At 35.9% G+C, this 17,482-nt stretch overlaps 1 protein-coding gene across 14 annotated transcripts in view; it reads left to right on the top strand.

Moving 5' to 3' along the window:
• Positions 1-17,482, top strand: part of Herc1 (HECT and RLD domain containing E3 ubiquitin protein ligase family member 1) — a 161,501-nt gene that overhangs the window by 57,958 nt on the left and 86,061 nt on the right. For 11 of the 14 annotated variants that reach the window (XM_037207386.1, XM_037207385.1, XM_037207384.1 and 8 more), the window contains 8 exons: positions 482-703; positions 3,761-3,934; positions 5,735-5,849; positions 5,939-6,059; positions 8,375-8,546; positions 11,789-12,128; positions 12,560-12,680; positions 14,626-14,677. In XM_037207386.1, the coding sequence (XP_037063281.1) occupies positions 482-703; positions 3,761-3,934; positions 5,735-5,849; positions 5,939-6,059; positions 8,375-8,546; positions 11,789-12,128; positions 12,560-12,680; positions 14,626-14,677 (1,317 nt within the window). The remainder of the gene's footprint in view (positions 1-481; positions 704-3,760; positions 3,935-5,734; positions 5,850-5,938; positions 6,060-8,374; positions 8,547-11,788; positions 12,129-12,559; positions 12,681-14,625; positions 14,678-17,482) is intronic. The other 3 variants (XM_037207390.1, XM_028866277.2, XM_028866288.2) reach the window with 1 other exon arrangement.

The following is a 17,482-nucleotide window of genomic DNA, read 5'->3' as shown; positions in this document are numbered from 1 at the left end:
CACACATATGAAGAATTTTCAGAAACAAGTGTACACTAAGAAAGCCCAAGTCTGGATCTTAGTATAAGACAATTCTGAGTTCAAGCCAGAAAATCATTAAATGATACTGTCACTTTAATTGGTGAATTATTGTTTGGTTTTGGAGAAAAAGTCCCAAAGACTGCCTAAAGATGGTAAAATTTGATTTAGATTGTATAATAGAACCCATTGAGATAAGTTTGAATGTGCTGATTTAGTATTTATCTTAAAATTTGTAACTTTATAAATGAAAAATTATTTGCTAGATTAACATGTCTGAGTAAAATTTAAATTAGTCTAATATACCAGGTAATTTGTATTTTAAAAAGCTATATATTTTCCTTGAAAAGTTATTTTATTCAATATTGTGTATTGTAGTATAATAGGTTAGAGACCATGAGAAAGCTTTTAAAATTTAAAAGTAACAGATAAAGACACAATTTCTATTGATTTTTCTCTTCAGGAGGACCAGAAGTAATTGACCCTGCTGGTGTGCCATTACCTCAGCCAGCTCAGTCTTGGGTGTGGCTTGTGGATCTGGAAAGAACTATTGCTCTTCTCATTGGGCGGTGTCTTGGTGGCATGCTTCAGGGCTCCCCTGTATCTCCAGAGGAACAGGATACTGCATATTGGATGAAAACACCACTTTTCAGTGACGGTGTGGAAATGGACACTCCTCAGTTGGGTAATACGCTTCTCTGAAGCATGTGAAACATGTACTTCTTTGTGCTTCCTTTGAGATCTCTTACCTAAGTGTTGAATACAGAACTCAGGCATTTTCCACATTAGTAATAAAGAGGATTTAAACTTGTACAGTTTTCAGAAAAAGTCAAATTCTGCAACATGGTGTAGGGCAGTGGTTCTCAACCTGTGAACTGAGACCTCATTAGAGGTCAAATGACCTTTTTACAGGGTCTCCTTAAACCATCAGAAAACACAGATATTTACATCACAATTCATAACAGTAGCAAAATTACAGTTATGAAGTAGCAACAAAAATATTTTTTTGTTGGGGGTCACCACACCATGAGGAACCACTGATATAGGGAAATATGGGTCTAGAGCAGTGGTTCTCAACCTCCCTAATGCTGTGACTCTTTAATTGCAGTTCCTCATGTTATGAATTGTAATGTAAAAATTGACATGCAACCCCAAGGGGTTGTGACTCACAGGTTGAGAGCCACTGGTCTAGAGCCAGTTATGGTGGCTCGCTCCTATAATCCGTGCACTTGAGAGGCTGGTTCAGGAGAATTGCTGCATGATCTAGTTAAGGTACATGATAACTTCAGGCTGGGTTGAGCTACAATGGGAGCCCTGTATCTCAAAAAAAAAAAAACCAAAGATGCAGACCTTGTCACATTCTGTTGTACTTTTCATTCATTTTGATCAAGTTATGGAGAAAATACTTGATTATGTTCTGAAGCTTGGGGTTACAAAACTGCTTCCCCTAATGGAATGCACTGTAGAGTACCTATCAGGACAGAGTAGTGTCTGGTTTTCAGACACTCTGTTAGTCAGGGTTACTATGGGTGTGATGAAATACCATGACTAAAAGCAACTTGGATAGGAAAGGGTTTATTTGTCTTATACTTCCACATCACACTGTTCATCATCAAAGAACAGGAACTCAAAGAGAGCAGGAACCTGGAGGCAGGAAAAATGCTGCTTACTGGCTTGCTCCCCATGGCTTGCTCAGCCTGCTTTCTTACAGAAACCAGGGCCACTAACTCAGGGATCAACTCACCCACAATAGACTGGGCCCTACCATATCAGTCACTAATTAAGAAAATACCCCACAGGCTTGCCTAGTCTTATGAAGGCATTTTTTTCAGTTGAGGTTCCCTCTTCTCAGATGACTACAGTTTGTGTCAAGTTGACATAAACTAACCAGCACAGCCACCACCCATAGGTGTGAATGGCAGGTTTTATTCCTCCCTTTGTAGTATCTTTGGGATTTCCCTTTCCTTCCATATGTCTCATTTCTCTACTTTGTTGGCTCTTAGATCAAAAAGGATTTATTCAGTGTCCTAATATATGGTCTAATAGTTTTATCTAGGATTGGTATTTTAATCTCTGGGCCTCTTAATTTTGATTCTATGAAATATTGAGTAGGATTAGCTAGCCTATATTAAACCTAATTTTTATTATTTTTCTAGTAAGAAAAAGAGACTCAGATATATATAAGGTAAAGTCATAGAGAGAGGAAGAGAGGAAATGGGAGGGAGGGAGCCCACAAGGTAGAGAAGGGGGTGGGATAGACAGGGAGAAAGGGAAGGTGGAAAGAAAAGAAACCAAGGCCAAAAAGGGAAAGTTTTGCTTTGGGCATGGAAATGTGGATAGTTCTTTTTCAAATAAACACGTGTACCCCTCATTTTACTTCTGAACTAGAAAGTGATTTTGACTATGGCTAATGAAAGCTAGACTGATACATATGAAGTAAAGAAAGTTAAATTGTGGAGGTCTCCAGGGATATTTAGCAGGATAAGGTTCCAGTGCTTCTAGCACTCATGCCTAAGGCAGTCCCCAGTAATCTCCTGAGTAAAAAAGGTGTCTGTTGATCCATACGTCCCTTTTAATGGGACTTATGTATGAATAAAATAAACTTCAGTTTTAATATTTTTTAGTTTTTAAGAATTAAAATTGTGTAATTTGTATCAAGAAAAGGTATTTGCTTATATAAAATTGTAAATATGTAATATTTCTATTAAGGATTAAATTACTTGGTAATTTTTGAAACCCTGACCATCATTTAGAACATTGATTAAAAAAAAAAAAAAAAAAAAAAAAAAGTGAAGTGAGCCAGCTGTGGGTGTGTACTTTCTTGAAATTGCTGTACTTGGGAAACAAAGGTAAGAGGATCCTGATTCCAGGGCTAGACAGAATAGCAACACCCTTGTTTACAAAAGACTAATAATGATTCTGAATGCTAAAGCTCCTACTGAAGAACTGGGAATTACCTGTGTGAATGTGATTATTGATTGGAAAATTGGTCATGGTATCTCTGATCCTTTTTTAGTCATTCTTAACTGATTGCTTTCCTTTAAGGCTCTTAAAAAGAAAAAGTTCTATTCCTTTCCCTGGTGCTTACACTTTTCTCAAAGACGATTCTATGTATTATTGGATATGACAGTCTTCAAGGTTGTGCTTCAAGTGTAGGATATTTTGCATACCTGACCTCTTTTGCCAAATGTCTCTTTTTTTCTAGAAGGAATTAGGTACTACTGCCTCCAACTGAACGAATTAGAGGCTTCACATTAGTAGTATCTACTTTAAATTAGCTCCAAGTACACACTATCATATGTATTGAGTAAGTAAGATTTTATTTGCAGTTACAAAATTTATAGTTTAAAATTGGAAACTTAGCCAGGTGGTGGTGGCTAAATTTAACCCTAGCACACAGGAGGCAAAGGCATTGGAATCTCTTGAGTTTGAGGCCAGTCTGGTCTAACAGAGTGAGTTCCAAGACAGCCATCTCTGCACAGAGAAACTCTGTCTCAACCCCCTCTCCCGTCAAAGAAAAAAGGAGGGGGAGCTTGAGAACTGCTGGCTCAGGGTGTGCAGTGTTTGCTGCCAGGGCTGACAGCTGGAGTTCATCCCCAGGACCTACATGGTAGAAGGAGAAGTGATTCTTGCAAGTTGTCTTCCTACTGTCATATATGCTGTGGCACAGAGAGGGATGGAGGAGGGAGGGAGAAAGAGAAATGAAAAATAGAATTATTAAAATTAAAATTCTTTTTAATAGATAAATGTATGAGCTGCCTACTAGAAGTAGCTCTTTCAGGAAATGAAGAGCAGAAGCCTTTTGATTACAAATTGCGGCCTGAAATTGCTGTCTATGTAGACTTGGCTTTGGGTTGTTCTAAAGAGCCTGCAAGAAGCCTTTGGATCAGCATGCAGGATTATGCTGTTAGTAAAGGTAAGAAAAAGAGAAGGAAAGGTAAATGTCTAACTAATTTGCAGTGCTAACTAGTTCATGTGTAAGTGACATTTTAAAATTTTTGTTTTTCTCTTTGTGGAAAATACACCAGATTGTTTGTTGTACCCACATATATCTCATTTAAAGAAACTTGATTGTATTAAAGTTGGACTTTGTGTCAAATCATTTTAAAAAAGTATTCTATGAAACATTAAATCAGAATATATATTTAGATGTCTGGGTTATAGGCTTACTGAATATTTATCTATAATTTTTTTTGTATATTCAGAGGGCTGATAATACCCATTTGAGATATACTCTTAAATGTAGTAGTAAGTAGTATGCAAATATATGGTGACATTTCCATTTCTAATATGTTTTTAATTAGTAGAATTAATTTTATGTGTAAATTTCAAACAATGTCCTTGATTCATTCTTAGCTTCCATGCTTAGTAATGACTCATATTAGAGCTGGGCATGCTGTGTATACCAGTAAGCCCTGCACTCTGGATGTGAAGCAGGAGATCAGTTTAAAGTCAGCATCCACTATGTAGTGAGTTTGAGGATAATCTGGGTTATATCTCAAAATAAGAACCCCAATGAACCCAGTCATCCATGTTGTTGAGTCATGTCTGTAGTCTCTGTTTTTTCCAATCTGCTAAATATTCTCTATTTTAAGAGTATATACTCTATCTAGTATAATATACTCTGTGCTCTGCCAATGTAGAATTAAAGAATGGGAGAAAAAACACCTGGCAAGTTTTCTTTATTTAATACTGTGATTTGAGTTTTCATTTAAATATATTCATTTCCTGTCCAGATGTTTTAAATTACCCAGATGTACTTGTACTCTAACAGGATCTACATTTATGGTTTAAAATTATCATATACATAGTTTTATATGTGTGTATGCACGAGTGAATAGTTTATTCAATTTGGGGCTGCTTAATGGAAAGTGTTCAAATCCAGACCTTTGATTCCAGCTCCCTTCCCACAAAATTTCTGTGGTCTTCCATTCTCAGCATACTCCAGCTAATAAATTCAACTTGACTTCAAATCTTGGCAACACTTTCAGAATTTGTATGGACTCTGAAAGCTTCTCAAGACTTGCATTGCTCTTGCCCTGATGTCGCCATCATTGCTTACTTCAGTAATGACTTCTGCTCCTTCTGTCTGTATAGTCAGTTCTCTACCCAAGAGGTGGAGCTTTTAAAATATAGGTCAGGTTTTATCATTTCTCTGCAAGTCAGACCCAGAGGGTTTGTACTGGTTTTCAAGACCAGTGTCATTATCTCATTCCCCACTAGCTCTCCAACGGCTTCTCCTTCTACTCTTTGTACCGTTTGCTCCAGCAGCAGTTCTGACCTCCTGAACTCTCAAGTTATGTTCTTAGCACATGGTTATCCTAATGTTATACTGTGTCCACGAGGTTTCTTCCCTTGCTTCACTTAGATCTCTGCTCAAATCAGAAAGCCCTTCAGAGCACCCTGTATGAAATAGTAATTACACAGCACAGTGCCCCAGTTCTTGCCTTGCTTTGTTTCTCTTCTTATCCCTTGCCTGTCAGATTCACTTACTGTCTTTTTATCTCCATGCGCTACACCAAGATTCAGATTTCATGAGAGCAGAGTTGTGGTTTGTTCAAAACTGTACCCACAGCACCTGAAACAGTATGTGTATTTGTCAAGTAGTTGTTCAGAAAGTTGGTAAAATTCAGGTGTTGGGGAACGAAAGTTATTAATATTATCTTGGAACTGTTTTCTGCGTCCTTTTAAATGTTTGTATCATTTTTACTTTCAGATTGGGACAGTGCAACTTTAAGTAACGAGTCCCTCTTGGACACTGTGTCTAGATTTGTTCTTGCAGCACTTCTCAAACACACAAACTTACTTAGTCAAGCATGTGGAGAAAGCCGGCAAGTAACTTAAAAACTATCCTCAGACAAATATTTGCTCTCATGATGTTAGAAATTAGGTAACTTTTCTATTTTGGTTCTTTATTTAGATACCAACCTGGTAAAAGCTTATCAGAAGTGTACCGTTGTGTATACAAAGTTCGAAGTCGTTTACTTGCTTGCAAGAACCTTGAACTTATTCAAACCAGGTCATCATCACGAGACAGATGGGTAAAGTTGGAAATCAATTAATTTCTATGTTTTCCTGCAAGCTTGTCAGAGGTAGCCCCACACTGGTACAGATGTTAAAAACATGCTAGCATGTTTTCTAGTGGGAAATGATGGAAGATGAAGAGTGGGGTTTGTTTACCTTTTTTTTTATCAAATGTGTTGAGGCTAAGTAATAACTTTGCATAAATGTTAGTGACAAACTGGCTTGTCCATATCATAGGCAATCTTCTTTTTTTAAAAATTAAGCTACACTGGAATTACCTTGTTTAACATAGGATGCCAGAAATTATCAGGGATGTTAACAGATACCTCAGATTGATTAAAAATAAGTGCAAGAATCATACAAGAACTGGAAAGGGCTAGGTAGTGGTGGCACATGCCTTTAATCCCAGCACTTGGGAGGCAGAGGCAGGTGGATCTCTGTGAGTTCAAGGCCAGCCTGGTCTACAGAGCAAGATCTAGGACAGCCAGGGCTACACAGAGAAACCCTGTCTTGAAAAACAAAAGCAAAACAAAACAAAAAAGGAACTGGGAAGTTTTAAAAGAACTGGAGATTATTAAAAAAATAATCAGTGTAGAAAAAGGTAAAAAAGGGACAAAGTTAAAAGATTAAAAAAAATCAGTCTTCCTGTAATTAGAATTGTGCACTCTGAAAGTGAAGATTGAGACCATTGATTGAGGATGATCCAGAAATAATTCTGAAAACAAATAGATGATTTTGAAAGGGCCTGGTATTCTGGGAACACAACCCTGTAGTTACAAGAACAAGCCTGAGAGCATCCTCTTCACAGTGCTTACTTTAAGGCATACCTTTGCTTTTTGTGATTTAGTTGTTAAGCATAAACAGAGAAAACTTCAGCATGCACTGGCTTAGTATTTGTGGATGTGAATATTTGAGAGTGACCTTACAAGTCTATAAGAAATATTAGTTTGTCATTTTTTGAGGCTCCAACTTGAAACTCATATATTATGAAAGTAAATATGTGATATATGGGCCTCACTGCTAAGTATCCCTAGATTGTGAAAATTCTAAGTAATTTACTGGTCATGAGTCACAAATATTTGTTATGATTCTAGTTGGAAGTTTTCATTTGTACTTTGTATTAAAATTTATGAGATGAATTATTTAGTTACGATATTTGTGACTCTCCAAGTATCTGTTGTCAGGTCTCTTCTTTCTGTCTAGATAACTGTTGGATAGCATGACCGCCATGGGAAACTAAGTTAACATTGTTCTTACTAGATTTTGAACTTTGGGTTTTTTTTTTGGGGGGGGGGGGCAAAGTTAAAGTGTAAAAGAATGCTGTCTTAAATTTAGAATTATTGGTAAACTGGGATTATGTTATATGGTAGAGTGATTTTCAAACATGTAAGGCTTTGGATTTGACTCCTAGCACTGCTCCCCCAGGCATTATTTTTTACAGAGTAATAGCATAGAGTACTTGAAGGGAACAGTAGAATCAGATAATTACCTTTTGCTGGATATAATAGCACACATCTTTAATCCCAGCACTTGGAAGGCAGGGGCAAGTGGTTCTCTGAGTTAAAAACCAGCCTGGCGTATCTAGTGAGTTCTGGGACAGCCAGGGTTAAACAGAGAGACCTGTCTCAAACAAACAAAAACAAACAATAATAAAAACCTCAAAACCAAGTAAGAAAAGTCACCTTTTGTGCTTGTGTCATGTTGTAACTTACATTGCAGCTCTGTAGTTTGTAGCCAGACAGCAGAATGAATGATTTAAAGCATGGTATTTAAATGAAAATACCAAGAAAGAAAGAACACTTACCTATCTGTGTATATATTTGTGTGCATATAGTCTGTATAATCTTTGAAATTTACCAGTGCCATTTGTAAAGTTTATGGGTTATTACATCAGCAGTATTTTCTAAGATATAAATTAAGATTTTGCCAGGCAGTGGTGGTGCACCCCTTTAATCCCAGCACTTCAGAGGCAGAGGCAGGCGGATCTCTGTGAGTTCAAGGCCAGCCTTGTCAACAGAGCGAGTTTCAGGACAGCCAGAGTGACAGAGAAACCCTGCCTTGGGGAGGAATAAAAAGGTTTTATGAGCTGGGCGGTGGTAGTGCACGCCTTTAACCCCAGCACTTGGGAGGCAGAGGCAGGTGGATCTTTGTGAGTTGCCAGCCTGGTCTACAGAGTGAGTTCCAGGAAAGGCACAAAGCTATGCAGATAAACCCTGTCTCGAAAAACAAAACAAAACAAAACAAACCAAAAAAAAAAAAAAAAGGTTTTATGAAATCTTTTTAAACCTTTTGAAAAAATATATTCAGTGTGGTTTCCTATTATTTCTTTAAGATCTCAGACAACCAAGACTCTGCAGATATTGATCCTCAAGAGCATTCCTTTACCCGGACCATTGATGAAGAAGCTGAAATGGAAGAGCAGGCTGAGAGAGACAGGGAGGATGGGCATCCAGAGCCAGAAGATGAGGAGGAAGAACGGGAACATGAAGTAATGACAGCTGGCAGTAAGTACATCTTTCTTACTTGAGAAGTGAACATCATGACATGCGTTTTCATAGGAAAAGTGAGAAAGACAGAGTGTCTATAGTGCTTCCAAAAACATCTGACACTGTACAAGGGATCTAAGTCTGCATTAATCGACATTACAGGGACTTTTGAAATTAGGATAGTGCCACTCCGAGGCTTTTGTTCTGTGTTGAAAATGCCCCAAAGAAATCGTCTCAGTTTCTGTTCTACTCAGTTCTCTATGCATGAAATGACATCTAAGAGACTTTAAATAAAGTTATTCAAAATAGTCCATTGGAGGTTACCCTGTTGTTCATTGAACTGTCAGACCTCTATGTGGTGAGGGAACGAGCCCCTTATATTCCAATTAGGAGGTTCAAATTGTATTCCATGTGTAAAGCTTTTAAAATTGCAAATTTTCAATTGTACTTTATTTTAGTAGATATAAGAGATAAGAGCAGTATAGAACAGTAATATGGAAATAACTTGGGTGGGTGAATGAAACTTTTTATACTTTATATTCCAAGCCTCCAGATAATTCTTAAAAGATAGTTATTTATATTAAAGAGAATTACTAATATCTTAAATGATTTGGCTATTTTATATTAACAGCATATTCAGTTTGTAGCCTGCAGCCTCATGACCAGCTCTACATTTGTTTTTGACATTATTTGTATATGCATTCATCTTATAAGGAGGTGGCACTAGGGGGTTGAACTTAGGCTCTCACACATTAGGCAAGCACTGTACCATTGACCTGTATCCCCTAGTTTTATTATTGTTTTACTTATATTCTGTGTACTTCTGAAAATTATTTTTGGATCTCTCAAAAGAAAACTAAAAACAATTTAAACCAAAAAGAAAAGATAAGGTGCAATAAAGGAATTCTCAGATAGGGAGAGTGACTAGTAGAATTTTGCTAGCTAAACTGAGAGAACTTCCATAGTTAAATTTAAAAATTAGTTCAGAAATCCCTGGAAAAGAGGTCAGAGAGGACAGCATACTAACAAAGTATAGCTTTCCATTACAGTAAAAGAAAGCATAATAGTCCTTTGGGGAAGGGTAATGTATAAACTAGCTATAACCTGTGAACACCTATGATGCTCTAGGCACTGGGCCCGGGGTTTGAAATAGAGTAATTCATAATTCTCATAATAGTCTTAAAGTTCTAATAATGTGCCGTTGTAAAGATAGGTGAATTAAGCATTAAGGAGGCAGAATTATGTACCTAAAGCCACAGTTAATAATAGCTCAAATTAGAACCGGGTCTGCTGAAAATTCAGTATCTGTTATATGGCTTTAACTACTTCCCAGCTCTGAACACTGAGAGTTTATTGCTTTGATTTTACTAAAGTAAGGAACATTTTACAGCATAATGAAAAATATCATTAATTTTCTAAATGTGAAGGTCCCATTTTAGAATTGTGAGTTTAGAGGACAACATGGCTTAGTGGATAAAGGCCATTCTGCCAACTCTGATGGCCTGAGTTTGATCCCTTAGAATCCACACACAATGGAAGGAACGAACCAACCCCTGCCAGAGGCTTCTGACCTTCACATATGTGTGCCTCCCCAACAAATAAATAAAATAAATGTAACAAAATAAAGTTGTACAAACTTTTAAATAGTAACTTCCAGGTGAATCTAATGTTTTACCAACCTTTTTGCCTGAAGTTCCCATTGAACTTCCTTAGCTCCAAATTTGAGCAAAAAATTCTTTAGCTATTGCAAAAAATCTACTATTGTGACAGCAGCCCCAGAACCTTGCTGACTTAATAGCATTTTATACTTATGAACAACATGGGCTGTGTTAAATGGACCTTCAGATAATGGTATATGACTGTGGAGACAATCTTGCACATCATAAACAGATTCTGTTTCAGCAAAGATTTTTGGTGGCTGCTTCTTTTTAATGTGTAAGATATGGCCAACTGTAGTTGTTAGAAATTACATAAACTTGGGAAGGTAGGAAGAGTCTTTTCATTACACATAAGCTGAAATCTACTATTTTCCTTATAACCTGACATTTTTTTCATACAAATGTAATGAACATTTCAGAAATAACAAGTTTCTTGTTTTTTGAAACTTAACCTAGAGCAGTGGTTCTCAACCTGTGGGTCATGATCCCTTTGAGGGGTGGGTTAAATGACTCTTTCACAGGGGCTGCATATCAGATATTTACATTATGATTCATGACTGGAACAAAATTGCAGTTACGAAGTAGCAACAAAAATAATTTTATGGTTGGGGGTCACCACAACATGAGGAACTATTTAAAAGGGTTGCAGCATTAGGAAGGGTGAGAACCACTGGCCTAGAGCTTTATATTGGTCTTTAGAACCAGCTGGAGGGCTTGTTACATTTTGTTACATTTCTGGGTTCTATTCCTAGAGTTTCTGACTCAGAAAATTTGCATGGGCCTAATACTTGCACTCTTAACAGTTGCACAAATACTGTAGCTGCTGCTCTGGGACTACACTTGAAAAACTGTCCTAACCCACTAGTAAGATTCTCTGTCATCCTTTGGTTCTTATGTGACCTTTTTGACTGGATCTAGGAATCACAGTAATACAAGAGGTGATTAACAGATGCATAGAATTTTCATTAGTTTTATGTGTCAATACGAATCCTCACAAGAAAATGAATTCCAAAAGAAATGACTAAAGCTTGATGCTTTTATATTTTGTTAATAAAGAACAATTAATTTAAGAAATGACAAGTGGATAGCTAGAGTAGGGAAACTCCACAGATGTTATAAAGAACTGCAGGAAGCAGGGGAGGTGTGGGAGCTGAGGTTACTTTAGAAAGTTTGCTTGGTCTGATCTAGCAGTCTGGTTGCCAGTTTTTGGTGATTGAGGCTATTTTCTGCTCTTGTGAAGACATCTGTGAAGATGTCTCCTCCCAAAAGAGTCTACTGGACTTGCTTCATAGAGGAAAAGACAGGCCAAATAGTCCTTTCCAAAGTCACACCTAAATAGTCAGTATACCAATTTGACATGTTTTAAGATGTCACAACCCTAACTCTTTCAAGGTAGAACCAGCCAAATCCAAATTCTAACGTATAGAAATGTTTTCTATTGCAATTTTTATGAAAAGTATGACATTTTGATATAACTTTGTTACAAACTGTATTTATTGTCTAAAAACTGATTTTTTCCCCGTTTCAGTAAGTTTTGGTTCAAACTTTTTGACTGTTTTCATTGTTATTTTTTTTTTTGCTCTTCTCTCCCCATGTGTTAAGACCTTGTTTTTGTGTTGCACGTTACAGAAATCTTTCAGTGTTTCCTCTCAGCCCGAGAAGTAGCTCGTAGTCGAGACCGAGATAGAATGAGCAGTGGGGCAGGGTCTGGGGCCCGAGCTGATGACCCACCTCCCCAGTCTCAGCAGGAGCGAAGGGTCAGCACAGACCTTCCTGAGGGGCAGGATGTGTACACTGCTGCCTGCAACTCTGTGATCCACCGCTGTGCGCTCCTGATATTAGGAGTAAGTCCTGTGATTGATGAGCTTCAGAAGCGAAGGGAAGAAGGGCAGTTGCAGCAGCCTTCTGTGAGTGCCTCTGAAGGCAGTGGACTTATGACCAGGTGGGCCTGACTGGAAACTGAAAATGTTGTTCTCTTTCCTTAGGTATTTCTTGCAATGAGTTTCTGTTCTGAAATGTCAAAGACAGAAGAAAAAATACAAGTTGACTAGGGTGAATTTAAAATAAGTAGTGCTGGTTCAGCCTGCAATGTGAATTTCTGGTTCCATGAGGAGCAAGTTTTCCATACATATAAACAACCACAATTAACAAACATCCAAAAAGTACTTGTATTCCTCTGTAATTTAATTAAGTGCTATAAAAACACTTGATGTAATTCTAGAGGGTTTATGCTTTATGTAAGCCAGGCTTTCTGTGGGCAGAAGTAATGACATCTCACTCACTGTACATGAGCTCTGTGCTGCTAGTTCCATTCAGTTTTATGTTCACTAACAGTCCCCAATCAAAAACTTTTTCTTTGTGCACGCGAGACAGGAGTGAAAGTCTCACTGCTGAGAGCCGGCTAGTTCACGCAAGTCCAAGTTACAGACTGATCAAATCCAGGAGTGAATCTGATTTGTCTCAGCCTGAATCAGATGAAGAGGGTAATGCACTGGTAAGTATATCTAAAGAAGGAAGTTTGCTTTCAAGCTATGATATATGAGGCTTTGGTTAGAGTAATTTATATTTGATTTAGGCATATACAAACTTGAAAGATTTGTAGTAGAAATAATATAGCTATATTTATATAAATATTTACCTCCTATCTGCTAATTATTTTGATCTTCAGCCCTGCCTTCTTCCTAAGGTGCTGATTCATATGTTTGACTCTTGCATAGTTCACTGGATGAGGTAGTCTGCATCAGTCTTAGCCTATGCAACAATGAATTCATCTTCTCCTAACCTTCTTCTCTTGTACTCTGTCTTAGTAGGTGGTAACCCATTATTCTTATATTTGATGTCTAGCAGTGCCTCTGGATTGTTAGTGAATGAAATATAATTTTTTTTCAAATAAAGGTAACTAGGTTTGAGCCTTCTTTTGTAAGATATATTTTATAGTGAATTATCTACTCTGTCTTAGTGAACAAAAAAATACCAAAACCTATTGACATTTGATTGACATTCATTTAATCATTTGAATGCAGACTGTAATTATCATCAACATTTTGTATTATATTCTTAAAGCTATTACCTAGCTCCTTCAGAACTAAAAGGATTTAGCATATAAAAAAGCAAATACTTGCTGGCATTGGTGGCAGCACAAGTCTCTGAGTTCAAGGCCAACGTAGTCTATGGAGTGAGTTCCAGGATGGCCAGGGCAACACAGAGAAAACACAAAAACAAACAAACAAACAAACACACAAAAAAAGCAAATACTTTTCAAAAGAATAATCTACATGAATGAACAAACACTGAAAAAGAGATGAGACAGTAAGATAGAGGCCCTGAGTAAGATTTATGCACCACTAGGAATATTCTGAGTCGAGAGAAGCCACCAAACAGGAAGAAGTATTGTGCAACTCAGAGTGTCTAAAAGATTAAAACAACTCAGTTAAAGAGAAATAGCTATTTCTAGGTTTGAGATGAGATTAATTTCTTCTTTGAGCAATGGCATATGCATGAAAACATTTCATAGCATAGTAATGTCTTTATGACCCTGGTTGGATGAGGTTTCTGTTAATGTGTATGTATGGACAGATAAGACAAAATATGTTTACTTACACATGGAGCATTCGTAGGTGTTTATATGTGTAATAGGTGAAGGCTTTCTATAGTATTTACCAAACAGCCCATTCATTAGTTTCTTCCATAGTCTTATCTGACACTCATTCTTTTGTTTGTGTGAAACACCTCAAAGTACAATTGAAATTGTCATAATATTAAATGCATGTACTTAAGTTCTGTATGGTTTATGTGTGATTACTTGTCCATATGGACAGTTGAGAGTAGACAGTTTATACCCTCTACTACCTGATACACACAGAGTAGACTTCTATTTTTCCTGAAAGCATTTATTACCCCATTAAACTGTCTGCAGTTCCATTTGAGATTTCTCTATTTTAACAGATTTAAAAAAAAAAAAAAACCTTAAAAAAAGTATTTTAGCCAGTAGATGCTTAGAACTGTGTAACTTTTTGTTAGTATATCTGTCAGTCAAGGCTAGTGCAGAGATGGAAAAGAAAGGAAAACAAAGACAGAGGAAAGAGTATTAATTTGGGGAAACAGGACACTATCGCAGTGGTTTTAGGCATTTAAAATATTATGGTCATGCCATAACTAGAAAATGAAAGTAAGGATGAAAAAAAGGTAGCAGCAAAGAGAACTGCTCTTCTGTTATAATTACTACACGTGCTTTTTGCTTGAGTTAGTGTCTGTGAAGTTGTGTGCGTGTGCTCTCCTATAGTTGTTTTCAGTGGTGTGTTGTTGCTGGTCGGACTACTGGTGAAAATAATAGGACAGTGCTGTGACTGTTAACCTTTTATCTTAATGCTTTAATGTTAGTAAAAGAAACTTTTCACAGCTAACCTTGTTTTTTCCTTTTTTCTATTTTTTGGTAATAGAGTGGCCGACGAAATGTTGATTTGGATTTGGCGTCATCTCATAGAAAAAGAGGTAAATCTTAAGAAAATACTAAATACCAGATTAAATTAAGTAGCTGTTTTTCTGTCTGATATATTTAGAACTGATTGTTACTGGGATATCATTGTCAAAAGCAATTCAGAAGTATTTTATGAGAAAAATTAAAAGGAAGATAATTTTCTCCAAAATGCATATACATTTAAAATCTGGTCAAGCATGAGTTAATAATTGGTTCTGTATGATTTTTTTTCTTGTGCTTTGTTAAAGAAAGCATATTTTAAAAATATAGAATTCCAGAAACATTGCCTGTCTTTTTTGGGAGAATATATATATATAGTTTTCTGTGCTCTGACTCACTAACGAAATTACCCGATACACATGCATACATCTTCAAATAGAAAGTTTCTAGGTTGCTTCCCCCTTTTGTTCTTTTATTATATGGCATGTAATAAACAATTTTTCTTTGAGGAACAATTTTATATATTACCAGGAGTCTTTTCTGAGTATCTCTATCTTAATGAATGTCTGTTAACACATTTGCAAATGGAGGAAAAGAGCAGTGACTTTAGGTAGTATAAGTCCAAGAGCAACTGAAAACACTCTTAAATATTAGTCTTCTCTTATTAACTAACACTTTCATTTAAAACCATGTATATGATAGTTTTATAAAAATATAAAATGTTAAGAATTTCTACTGGTGGCTGTTTTCTAAAAGCTTGTGAAGAAAATTTGTTTTTGTGATATTCAGTCTTCTGTTCTTCAAAGTGAAACCCTTTCTTGGTGTTTTAGGCTTCTGTCCATATATAAAAAGAACCAAAACCAAACAAAACCCCCACAAACAAGAGAAGATAAGGAACATGAAAAAGAAACACCATAGGTCATGTGATGAAAAATAATTTTGTATATATACTTGGAAGAAGAAACATTTTTACTCATATAGACTAAAATTTGCTACAGTATTAGGACTATTAAGGCCCAGATCTGATACTTTCTTTATTGAAAGATCTTGAAATTATGTATCAAAGGTTCTAGGCTTCTTTAAAAAAAAGTATAAGTTATTTGTGATATAAAAGAAACTATAGGATATTAATATAATGTGCAATATACATTCTATTTTAAAATACTTTAACAATCAAGTTTTTGGAGTATAACTTACTTTTCTAGCTTGTTTAGCTCAGGTGACTAGTTTGATGTTACATGTTAACATCATGGCTGTTAACATTACAGGCTGAGCATGGCGGCCATGCCTGTAATCTCAGCACTCTGGAGTGGTGGTAAGAACGCTAAAGCATTAAGTGCTTACTGCTGCAAGAGAGTGAGCACCTGCAGACTTGCTGAGGAGCAGAGGAGAGCTAACCTAGAGTCTGAGAGCTTGCTAATATTTTATCATAGCTGTATTTGTAAGCAGTAGTCTTTTCTTTTTTCTTACAAAATTTTTTAATGCTCTTGGAGATACACATTTGATATTTAATCTCTCCTAATCATACCAGGGTGAAACAAAGCAGTATCTTTTAAATAAAGCAAAGTACCATGTTTACCTTCGAATTCAGAGTAGCCCATATTTTAATTGGGAATCAACATCTTAAAATGTAGAATTGTTGCCTATTGAAAGTACATGTAGATTTCCTATAGCTTTAGCTCTAAATAGATATAAATTAAGCCATTAATCTTAATTTCATTTATGGACAAATTATCTTCCTTAAAAATCTCAAGGTAGTACTAGCACTTCCTTATTGACTTGTTGGAATTTAACTTTTTTTTTTTAAATAAGGAAATCACATAGAGACCCTCATGGAAAATTTTTTTTTCAGGTAATCCTTTGATTTTTTTTTTTTCTATAATAAACACAATATACACTGAAATTAAAGATCAAAGTTATGTCATTGAACTGGTAAGAAATTTTAAGAGTAGAATAATCAGATTTACAGTTGAATAAAGTGTCAGATTAATGGAAGGCTACATTTCTGACAATGCTTCCATGCCTTAGAATAAAGTGATTAAACTAATATGTGAAAAGTTAAAAATATCAATAAGCAATTAACATATTACTTATTTATTAATCAAATTTAAATTTTATCTGACATTTCATAACCTACTAGAGGGTCCAATTTACATATTTGACCTAAAAATAAAAAAGGGTTATAACTGAGATTTTACCAAATGACAAATCTTAATTTAGTGTTTAAACCCAACAATTCTATATGATAATTTTACATTGAGGCATATATCAAATAATTAAAACATGAAACATAATAATCAGTAGAAGTGCAAAAAGTATTGAGAGTTATTAAAACTTTAACAAATGGCTAATCAGAAGCATATCACGTAAGGATACCTGTGAAAGCCAAGTGAGGTGAGGTAACAAACATTTATAATTAAAAGGTGTTTAAATGCTTTAATACGACAAGCAAGAGATACACATGAACTTACTTTAACCTCAGTTATAAAGCCTCATGGAAATTTTTATAACTACTCATTTGGGAAATTATAATAGGGAGGCAGAGTGGTTATTTAAAATTTTATATCACTTAATGTGGTACCAATTTATTGTGTTAATTTTTCTGTTTTAATGTTCCCAGGGAACAAATTTGCTTTTGATTTTACTCCTAGGGACAAGTGACTAGAAAATACAACAGTTACTTTTCAGTCTCAGTATCCTAGATTTAATACACAATCAAGATGCATATTTTGTAAATTTTATTTTATTTACTGTAATAGTTGCCTTTCTTCAGAAATACTGAAAGTACATTTAAGAGGGTCTGGAGAGATAGCTTAGTGATTTAGAGCACATACTGCTCTTGTAGAGGTCTGGAGTCCAGTTATCACCCATATCAGGTT

This window comes from Peromyscus leucopus, chromosome 7, assembly GCF_004664715.2.
Source record: "Peromyscus leucopus breed LL Stock chromosome 7, UCI_PerLeu_2.1, whole genome shotgun sequence".
NCBI classification, from domain to species: Eukaryota; Metazoa; Chordata; class Mammalia; order Rodentia; family Cricetidae; genus Peromyscus; species Peromyscus leucopus.
This window is presented reverse-complemented; position numbering and strand designations above follow the sequence as displayed.